This window comes from Phragmites australis, chromosome 5 (assembly GCF_958298935.1).
Source record: "Phragmites australis chromosome 5, lpPhrAust1.1, whole genome shotgun sequence".
Classification (NCBI taxonomy): domain Eukaryota; kingdom Viridiplantae; phylum Streptophyta; class Magnoliopsida; order Poales; family Poaceae; genus Phragmites; species Phragmites australis.
This window is the reverse complement of record NC_084925.1, coordinates 22,857,002-22,868,692: the sequence shown is the minus strand read 5'-3', so window position 1 is coordinate 22,868,692 and position 11,691 is coordinate 22,857,002. Positions and strand designations below refer to the sequence as shown.

Below are 11,691 nucleotides of genomic sequence, written 5' to 3'. Positions count from 1 at the left end.
AAGCGACCGTCACGTCGCACTTAAATCACACGCAAAGCAGGGCACGCGATTGCTATTCTCGCATTGAATGAGAGCTGAGGCAACACATGAAATTTCCAGCCAACCTGATCAATGCAGGATGGCTTTGGAAGCTGCAGGAAAGAAGGCGAGAAACTTCCACTCCCGGGAATAGCAAAAGAATTTCGTAACCAGTTTTTGGAGTCAAAAGCAGTGGCACCAACAGGTGAACGACAACGACCAGGCATAAACGCAACGGCAATGTCTGACTTGACCTCAACATTCTCAGACAGAGTTCAGACTGTATGCGCACAGTGATTATCATGGGCTCATGACAGCCGGAGAATGCTCACCGGCAGACCTGAAAAAGATTTCCAACATTTTTTTACAAGTCAGCAGATTAGGTATCTGATTTGACAACACGTGAATTATACGTCCCAGCGACCGATCACACATGCAGAATGTTCAAGGTCTGCTCAGGAGGAAAAAAAAACATAGAAAATAATGGCCAAATGAAAACCGGTCTGATGCGAGCAAAACTCATGGCTAGCACCAAAAGTGCTTCAAGACCAACTGACAAACCCTGCAGAAACATGCCAACTGCAAATTTCAGATGAAGATGAATGCGAACGTTTTCAGAGAAAAAACCAGCACCTCCGCTACTTACTCCGAAAGACCGAAACTGTAATCCCATATGTACCAAACAAAAGAGTAGCTATATATGCAGCTGAATATATACAGCGAAGCAACACTCCCCTCCCTTATTCTCCTAGCTGTGGCGGGCACTAGCAGGAGTAATGCGTGTTGTGCATGGTCCTCTTCATCTTGTCGAGGATCCCGGCGGCCTTCCGCCTCGCCCTCGAGGTGCCGTTCTGCGCGAGCCAGGCCAGGGAGCCATTCAGGTTCTCGTCCTCCGTGACCTCCCGCAGCTTCGTGCGGTCGTACATGCAGATCGAGAAGAGGACCGCTACCGCATTCTCCTTGTTGCGCTTGCACTGGTCCTCCTTTATGACGCAGAGCATGGAGGCCACGCCGCCAGTCTCGCCGATCTCCTCCACCGTCTCGTGATCGCTCGACAGCAGAGCAAGGATGGCCAAGGATTCGTCAACGAGCGACTCGTCGCCGATGGCCTTCAGCGTCACGTCAATGACTCCGCTTTTGGTGGCTCTTGACTTGTTCTCGTGCAGCATGCAGAGATTGAAGATAGCTGACGCCGCGTCTTTCTTTGCTATCATGTTGCCATGTTCGAGGAGATCCACCAGAGGTCTCATTGCGCCTAGTTCACCAATCTTCGCCTTGTTGTTGTTAAGAGCAGACAAACTGAAGATGGCAGCTGCTGCGTTGCTGCAGGCCTCCATGGTTCCTGACTGTAAGGCCCTTATTAGGAACGGGATTGCTAATGGGTCATCTCCAATGATCTTCTTGTTGCTCTCATGAATCGAAAGATTAAGAATTGTTGTCACCATATCTTCCAGAACTTCTGCATTGTTCTCTAGCTCTGTGTTGGATACAACAGAAATCATTTGTGAGATTGAATCCGGTTTCTCTCCAATGGCTGCTCGTAATGAGCTGTTGCACTTAGTCAGCAGCCTGAGATCTTTAATAGCTTTCCTCTGCTCACATAGGTCTGATGGAGATTTAATCCTGTCAAATATTTTACTGAATGTCTTCCGTTCATTGTTCGTGACCAGATCTTCTTGGTGCTCAACTTGTGGCAGAGTCATCCCATTCTCAGTGCACCACTGTGAGATCATGCTTCTAACAAGGTGGTTCGGGATGAGAATTGTATATGAAAGGACTTGCTGAGTCTGTGGACATGTCCGGTTTCCAGCACTTAACCATTCTTGAATGAAGCGACGATCATACGTCTGCACAAGGTGTAGAATAGTTATCTCAAGCTTGCATCTAAAAAAAACACTATGTTTTCCTATATTACTGATACTACGACTATTCAACTGAAATTTACATGTCAATGCAGTAGCGAAGACAGCAACTACTTACGATAGATATTCAAAACTCATAAGCTACATGACTGTTCAGTAAGCATACAATTCTATGTAGCACACTAGCTGATTTTTTATTTTTATTAACCATTATGCTAAACCAATACATCATTTGGATCCATGACAAACAAAAGGATATGAATGCATCAATACACAATGTCAAAATCAGGGACCACAGGAAGTATGAGTTATTATAAAGAGAACTTTGTTAAATCATATCAATCATTAGTGCACAGTGCCAAATAAGGGACTGCAGCCAGGAAAATGAAGCTGGTGTAACAAGAATTTTGTTCAAGAGTCTAAATTGACCTATTTTTCCTGAAGAGCAGTGGCATACCAACTTTTTCTTACAAAGACATTACAAACAAAACTCTCGTCCATCAGACTTATTTGATCACAACTGAAGGGAAAATTAAGATTTGATGAAGACCTAGCTCATCATTGTTCATAGGGCGTTTGAAAGAAAAAATTAGTATGCACATCGACAAGGTAGGACTAAGTCTAATACTGCAGAGCTAGTATGGAATACAGCACATCTTTGAAAGGGACATGCAATTGCAGTGTTAAAACCTATTGTCCAAAATAATATTTAAAACTCGATCTTTAAACAGTAACTCCACTGAAGAACAGTGGTATTACACCCTTTAATCTATTACATAACATCTTATAATTGCAAAAAAAATTGCGAATTCAACATAATACACCCATTGCATAAATTTTTTATAAATGCAAATTTTATTTGTTGATTCAGCATAAGTATATAATATATACAGCTTCATCCCCTTGCGGATTTTGGTGGTTTAAAATCACAAAGACGTTAACTTCAATTGAGGTATGAAGCAAATAAAAACAAGCACTAAGAACAACTATGGTCTTATTTATTTTCTGCTTCTCCTTCTGATTCTGCTTCTGAAGCTGCAGAAGCGAAAAAAAAAACTGAAGTACCAAACAGGATTATAAAGAAATGACTTTAAAAATTAAAAACCTGCTTATAAGAAAAATAAATTAAAGCTAAAAGACTTGTCCAGATATATTTTTCTGAGAAGCTATAGGCTAAAATGTCAAAAATTTATTGTAAAAGTCAACCGTCTATTTTTAAAAACAGTTATTATTTTAGAAGCACAACTTTTCAGAAAAATTTAAAAACTGAAACTCAAACTAACAAAACTTAAACAACTAAATCAGGCTACAAAGTTAATGGTGGGCATGAAAGTTTGAAAACAAGGACCAGTGCCATGTCATCACACCGACAGAAAGATGAAAACGAAATCCAAAACCATAAAGCTGAATCTTTTAATGATATTCCAATCCGAAAAAGAGGAGAGGAACGGCAAGCAAGGATGGCGATGGCAACAACTCAAAGTCACATGCACTGTCCGAGAATGGGAGCGCCAGACGATCAGAGTGATACACATACTAATAAAATGTCCTGATTCCAAATCCAGGTCATAAATGCCGGGTCTCATCCAGTACGTTATCTCAGGAAGATGGAGAAGAAGCGCACGCGGTTGCGTAGCAAAGAGGACGAAACTCCAAATAGGTTCATCTCTGCATACTTCTGTAGAGAAAGTACAACAGGGAGCTGCTAAAATAATGAAGAAATCAGCAATTCGAAGTCTTCATTTTCAACACAGAAAAAGGAAGCAGTTTTTGCTCAACAAAAGATTAAAATTTAATAACGGCACAGAAAACAGTATGATTTACTGCTCAGAAAAAAAAAGAATTAATTTAGCCCTTGTGTGAAGAATGTTCACCGGTTAATCGCAAGACAAAAGCAACGGAAGCGCCGAAAGAGAAAGTTTTAATGCTCGCCTCAGTAGAATAATCCATGAACAAAAGGAAAATCCGTCCGTAACTAACACAGCAGCTAAGAATAATACACAGAAAATTTTGAAAACTCTGTTCAGCAACCGCAATCACATCACGGACGAGCGGCGAATCACGAGCAAAAAGAAAAGTTAGCAAAGGAAAAAAGATCCAGAAAGAAATAAGAGGATAAAAACAAAACTGTCGTGGGGCACGAAAGGGACAGGTGGTGGTATCATCAGAAGCTTCTGGCACACCACAAATTTAATTAGTCCTGTTTGGAGGTTCAAACGTCGCAGAAGCACCGAGAACGAAAGAGGACAGGAGAAAAGCAATCAGAAAGAGCTAAGCGGTGGAGATAACTGAAGAAACAACCATTAAACGCTGAAAGGCAATCAAAATCTATCCACTCGATCACTGAAAAAAAATCCAATAAAATCGCACTTCAATTTTTTTTAAAAAAAAAAATCGCAGTAACGCTAATCACTCTTCATGCCCCCAACCTAATGACGGATTGAGGAACGGCGATTTTCCTGGCAAACCCCCAAATCCCAAACAACGAACACGATTTTGACTAGTAATGGCCAGCCAATCCAACCCCGCAGCGCGAGAGGGACGAGAGCCGCGGGAAGGCAAAGTACCTGGCCGGACGCGAGGACGACGGGATCCCTCATGATCTCCGAGGAGATCGGGCACAAAAACTGCTCCGGCACAACGGTCTCCGAGGCGGCACTCCTCCCTCCAACCGCGCCGCCGCCGGCGCGATCCTTGCGGTGGCCGAGCTCGGCGTCCCTGAGCGCGGCCAGTGCCTCCGCCGTCTCGTCGAAGGCCTCCGCGTCCGCGCTCCCAGCGGCGACCGCGGCCACTAGCCGCCGCAGCCGGCGCCGCAGCGCCGCCGTCTCCTCCGCCTTGGCCACCGGCGTCGGCTTCGCCATCCCCACCCCCCCGGGTAGCCAATAACACTGCTAGGCCTCGCGGTCGCAGTGGGGGCCGGGCTTGTCTGTCCGGGCTCCGGTGGACATGGGCGCGGCGGCCACCTCGGGGGAAGGGGAAGCCGGGAAGGAGAGGGAGAAGGGATGAAGCGGAGGTGGTGAGGAGGAACTGAGGAGGGCGGGGTGATGAGTGCTGGTGGGTTAAGATTAGAGGGCGGTTTTATGCTTGGGTGGACGCCGCTTGATCCCGTCATTAGGAACGGTGTGCTGCACTGCTGGAGCATTCTAGATGCAAGAGTTGAGCACCCATATTATTCTTTTTTTAAGGCCTGGCATTAATATTTCTGCGAGTCAGTGCCAGGGCATCCCTTCTTTATATGCTACTGAAAATATGTATCGATTCGAGATATGTTATCAATGTGTTTTGTTATACCTGGTTCGCGGTCCCATGTTAGAGACACAAGAGGAATTTACTAGTGGCATATGGGAATTATTCCCGTGTGCCTCAACAAAGTCATTTTGGATCGGTGAATTAAATATGCATTGGACAAAATGATGCTACATTGCATTGTTTTCACGAGAGGTGGAGCTGGATCTCAAGCACGTTAGTGGATTTTATTTAACAAGGCTCTAACTTCGAGATTTATATAGTATTTTAAATTTTAAAAATAAAATAATTTAATTTAAATATCTATTTTTAATTTAAAATGAAAATATGATACTCAATAAAGATTTTCAATATGTTTACTGTTTTAACTCAGAATTTTCTAAAGCTAAATATAATTAACTTAAAAAAATTAGAATTAAAGTTTTATCAAACAAACTCTTAGTAAACCACAAATGAAGAATATTGCACTAGGGTCATTATTAAGTATCATCCGTTGGTGCTTATTAAGAATGTCAATATTCTTTTGAAACTATACTTTTCACGACCCTCGAGTTGGATAAGTGTGATCTCGAAACACTCGAGTTCCATGTCCCATGTGCCTGAAACTACAACGACGCTTCCGTTTCGTCAAGGACAGCGAGTATCACACATTCGGTGTGCCTTATTTTCATCCTTGAAATCCGCCTAGAAGAGTACGCGGTTCTGGGAAGGTAATTCTGTTCAGCTAAATAAGCAGATAATTACGGAACCATTAGAACATGTAAGATTGACGCTCTCTTGGGTGTCAAATATTTCCCTCATTCACATTCGAGTCCAAGTGTCCAACGCAAAAATCACCGAAGAAAATCGCGTGTTCACGGACAGGACAGCAGCACACCACAGCGGCTCAGCGGATCGCAGCGGGAGACGCGACGCCCATGCCGTGCTGCTTGGCGGGCCGCCCATCAAAAGATCGAGGGGCCCATGAGGTCACACTGGCCCACTTTTACGTGGGGCCCATGCTCTGGCGGCTCTTCCTGCAGCGGACGCGTCGCCCGACAGCTGGCGCCGACTAATCTCTGCTCGGTCCGAACCTCTCACCTCATGCCTCTTAAATGATGTTTTCCTCTTCCTTCAATTTTATTTTATTTTTTGTGTTTCCTTTCTCTCTCTCCTACTGTCGTGTGGGCCACCGTTTAACGTGATGCTGCCGTTTTCAGTAGGATGAGAAAGCAAAACTCGCTTGCATCGACTCTTAGCAAGAAATGCAAATTTCTTGCAAAGATTAGATAGAAATCGTCTAACAAAAAAACTCTTTGCAGTAAATGTGCGCCGTCGAAGTTTCCTTCAATTGCTTTTTAAGACTACTTTTAATGGGAGTTATATATATTTTTTATTTAAAAAGGTGTCATCAGTATTTTTATGATGTGATAAGTTAATTAAACAGATAGATCGAGTAATTTCATCTAGATGAAATCACTTGACATATGCATTGTAGAATAGTGTTTTAGCTATTAATTATTACTATCTTGTTGATATAATATTTTTTGGAAACAAATTATAAAACTCTCCATTAAAAGTAGTCTAACGCGCTTTTTTGAGAAATCTATAAGAGGTGTTACCACTTACCAACAGTCCAACAAGACCGCCGTATTTTTTGACGACGTTAGCGGCTGCCGGGGTTGGAGGGACGCGTGGAGGTCATCAGGAAGCGAGCGCGGGGTGTCGGTGGCAGGCGCGCACGGCTGCACGAGGAGAACAAGTGGTTTCTACTTCACCGGCGCTGGATCATGTGCCCGACCAACAGGAGCAGAGCAGGTGCCCCATGGCCATGGGCACACGAGACATGCAATTGTTGCAAAAGTCAAAATATACGTGCGCACGAAACATTCGTACTGTGACACAGGCACTGCATAAAAACAGCAAAAGAGAACACACGAAATTATTAATGGGTTATCAGGTTCTGTCACTTGAAAAACTATTATGATATGTTTTACCACATCTTATCACTAATATATTATTTAATCGAAACTTGGTATAAATTTATCACTAATGAGTGGTTATTAGTGATAAGTCGTAATATTACTTGTCACCGATGATAATAATGACATGTCAAGTTACGACTCGTCACTAATAATTAAGTTATTTATAACAGATCATCTTAGGCCTATCATCAGTGATGGGTCAAATTGTAACCTGTTATTAATGATGGTATTTCTTATTTTTTTCTCACCTCAGCAACAGTAAATGAAAAATGAAACAATATTATGAAAAAAAGAATAATATAGAGTTGTATCTTGTACTCGTAACACATAGCATTTGTCAAACACTTAAGGTATTGATTATTATTAATTTTGATTAATTGGATTAGAGTTGATTATTTATTTTATCCTAGTATTTAATTGATTAGATTGGATTCATTATTATTTCTTTTGATCAAACAAGACTACCTACATCTGAAGAAAGAAAATCGAATTAGTTGGATTTACATATTCTTTTATTTTAGAATAGATAGAATGCAATAGGCTATTCACTAATATTTTTTTTTTCTTTTATTTTTCTCATCTCACCGGTACTAGAATATGAATAATTATATATTTATGCTCAAGTTTGATGTAATGGATGGCGGTTATAGATACAAACATGTGTTCCAAAAATAATACAGAAACTTTACGGGGAGAGAACTCAATCTATCAGACCAAATTTAGCATCAAATAATTATCTGAACCTAACAAAGTCAGAGAGAAATTGATGTAACTTTTTCTGTAGATATCAGTAGAGTAAAAAAACATCAAAATCCGAATCCATTTGTAAAAGTTATGCCTATTTTACTAAAGTCACTCCGAGTCACCTATCAATTTGCGATCGTTTGCATTAGATATTCAAAAATTTATAAAATATTAATACAAATTTGGATAAAGTAAAATTTTATATGTAAAATTATAACCCTCGATAAAATTTGGCAAAATTAGTTATTAGTGACAGTTCAAGATTACGACCTGTCATTACTATTCAGTCATTAGTAACAGGTCACGGTTTCTGACCTGTCACTAATGACCTTCAGCAAAAAAGTTTAAAATGATAAAACATTTGATTTCTATCACAACTATATGATAGGAAAGATGGTAAGGGGCTATACACGCGAGGGGAGTTTGCTTGTTCGAATCCTACGGAACCCATACTGAAAACAGTGTGAAAAATAACGTGGCTTGTGTTAGGATGGTTCAGGTGAAAAAAAATATTTTTTTGATTTTTTTCGTGTCTAAAAAACTCAAAAAATATTCATCAGCCATTAGTGATGGGTCAAGATTATGACCCGTCACTAATAACCTCTCATTAGTGACACGTTTAGGGTGATGGGTACGGGATAACAAGTCGGTAAAACAGGCATAACTCTCGCATACGGAATCCAATTGAGTCGTTCTTAGACTTGCTAAAAAGCTTATGACAAGCTATTTTCAATGTATCTATATTTGACCAAATATTCCTTATAATTTAGTCAGAGTAGAATGAATAATATGTTGCGTCACCATTTTGGACTTTGTCGAGTCATGTAATCTTTTCGAGGTTGGAGTCTAGGTTGTGTTTGTCTCTTCTCAGGCCCACACAACACTAGGGTGACCTCTTCACATCCCTCTATATATACTCAGTTGCTATCGTAGTTTAGGCTCGGATTTTACTTAGATTATTCTATTTTAGACAGTTTTACCATTTATCGATTTGTAGAACCCAAACTTGAGTATTTCATTGGTAATCAGTAATATTCAGATTGCACCTACCTGTTTTTACTTGTGTTCTCAATTCCATAGCAGAAAAAACCTTCTTGACGAAGTCAACCGCATCTTGACACAACTGATAACCACATATTAGTGATGTAATGGTTACGAGGGTTCTCGATCTGTTCTGTCGGAGCCTTTGGATCATCAACATCGAAACTCTATCAAATCGACTTATCATATTACCTTAGGAAGATCGGGTAAACTCACATCAACCGGTGTCAGAGCTTTGGTTTGCCTTTTAGGTAATCTCAGTTATCCCCTTTGTTTCGTCGTGTTCCATTAACTAGAGTCCAGAAAATTGCCCTACAAAAAAGAAGGATTTTTTTATCTTAGTTTTTTCGCTATCCAAACAACTTTGTGCCCTTCGCAATTTTATTTTCAGTTTCTGCATTGTTGAGTTAGAGTCCATCGTCTGTGTCTTTGTTGCTGGTTGAGTCATTGTGTTCTTGTTTCTAGTGTCGAGTCTTTGCTGATTTAGTCATTGAGTATTCCGGCCTGGCCTTGTTTACTATAGCCGAGATTGTGTCTCTAGTCGAGTGGACCATCAACTCTTGTTTGACCACTAGTGGCTTCAACCATCTACTCGAGTTCGACCACTAGCTAAGTCGACCATCTACTCAGGTTCGACCACTAGTCATTTCGACCATCTATTCAGGTTCAGTCACTAGTCATTTGGACCACCTAGTCGGATTAAACCACTTAGTCAGATTCGACCATCCTTTCGGGTTTGACCACCTAATCGGATTCGACTATCCACTCGATTTTTTCTCCACAACCTAATCGGAGTCTATCTATTTATGGCTGCTCTCAGACACCCCCACGCACCCTTCACATTGAGAATTCTCCGACAAAGTTTGAGTAAGCAACTCCTTAGCCAAAATAGAGCAAGCCAAAGTTCAGAGAGAGAGCGTTTCTTTTTATTACCTTTATACCCTTGCTCTTTAGAAAAAGTTTGTGACCCATATACCTCACTAGTCCTAGAAAAGGTAGTAGAGGAGTTTTGAGTTTGTGTCACATTTGCAAAAAAAATAATAAAAAGAAGAAGAAAGCAAGAAGCAAAGAGTGCAAAAAAAAGGATGGTAAAAAAATGGAGAGAGAAAATTTAGATTTGCATTGAGAATTTTATTCTATTGTGCTTGTGTCTGTTATAGTCTTTGGCTTGCTTGAGCTAGATCTAGGAACACGTTTGGACCAACTACTATGACGAGTATCGTGAACTTTTATTCAACTTTGCTAATCTGATTTCAATTATTGCTACTCCTTACTACTAAATATTGTATGTCCAAACTCTACCTTCTCTTGATTAGAACAGTTCTCTCTTTGCAACCATCTCACTCGCACTCGATAAGGTATCACCAACTAGCCACCGGTTATGCCATCTGTTGTGATTGGTAAGAACACTTGCAAGAGCGTGGTAAGACGCTTGAGAGTGTGTGATTCCACTTCAATCTCCACCACCTAGTAGTTGATAGGGATAATTATTTTTGTTGTCTCTTGTTTGCTACTAACCATAGCAGGTGAAGCATCGGATGCGAAAGAGTGTATTTTAAGGGAAGAACTCATAATGTTGTTGGATGATCATCGATAATCTATTAATTATGACATTGATAAAAAGTTTGCGGAAACAAATACCGCTTTGCGGCGACTCAACAATAGCATTACAATGCTCAATACGCGCTTTGATCGGTTGGTCACTCAACCCCCGAACAACGACCGTATGGACCCTCATCGTACAATCCATGACATATGATGAGTCTGTCGCTAATGATGTAATTTTGAGGCAAGAACAAGACATATTTAATGCACGACAATGAAACCAATTAAACTTCAACTGTCAAGGTATGAGAGGTAATAATTTTTAGCAACATAACCTATGTGTTAATGATGATCCATTTGCTAAAGTTAAAAATTTACTATCCATTCGCCTTGAAGAAGAAAGAGGCATGAAATTGTCCAATAATTTCTTGATTCCAATCAAACTTGAAACCCATGACTTCTTTCAAACCTTTTTCTGTGCATGCTTCAATCACTTGGTCAAATATGGGATCTTCGGCATCCTCCATATATTTCCAATCAATGTATTGCATTGGCACGATTGGTCTGTTCTTTGGTTGATAGAATATGGATCCATAGAAATCAAAATGAAACTGATTCCAGAATCTTGGATCTAGAGACTCGTCTTTTGGCCAAATCAAGGGATCATTCTTCCTTTCTTTTGTGACTAGATCCTTCTGATTTTTGTAGTTTTTGGGTAAACGAGGATCATATGGCATATAGACTCTAGGTGGGAAAGGTTTTGGATATTCATCGTATTGGACTTGATCTCTCCCAAAGATTAGCTCTATTCGAGGAGGAGTGTTGGGACACGTCCTCAGATCAATTTTCTTTCCAAGTCTCTCTTCATCTCTTTCAGCTTGAGTTTGGCACCTTGATTTCTTCGGGCAGCAGCCGCAGCACCACTATCAGTTGGTTCATTGATTCAAACTCCTTGAGCACCGGATCTACCACCACGCCTAACTGGTGCCTTTCTTGCAGCCACCTTGATATAAGCACCATGTGGCCTAGACGAGCTAGACCCACAGGTGTCATCTCCTCCCATTTGGGCTTGAGGATCAAGACGCCCTTTGGTGTGACGTTCTCCTTGTTGCAAATCCCTTGGGTCAGGGTGCTCCATCACAACTAAAATAGATTGATGACGCATAAGCGACGGAAGAAGATGGAGCAAGGGGGAAATCAAAATTTAGAGGTTATTCTATGAAAGTCCGGAGGTTCCGCAAATATGTGCGGACTATCCGCACTTCTCAGAA

At 40.9% G+C, this 11,691-nt stretch overlaps 1 protein-coding gene across 1 annotated transcript; it reads right to left on the bottom strand.

Annotated features, from left to right (window-relative positions):
• Window positions 1-611: 611 nt before the first annotated feature.
• On the bottom strand, window positions 612-5,050 carry LOC133918940 (U-box domain-containing protein 9-like). The gene is made up of 2 exons (XM_062363080.1): window positions 4,448-5,050; window positions 612-1,865 (listed from the first exon to the last, which is right to left on the bottom strand). Exons 1-2 carry the CDS (start codon window positions 4,739-4,741, stop codon window positions 783-785), a joined length of 1,377 nt encoding a protein of 458 aa, XP_062219064.1. The 5' UTR covers window positions 4,742-5,050; the 3' UTR covers window positions 612-782.
• Between the last annotated feature and the right edge of the window lie 6,641 nt (window positions 5,051-11,691).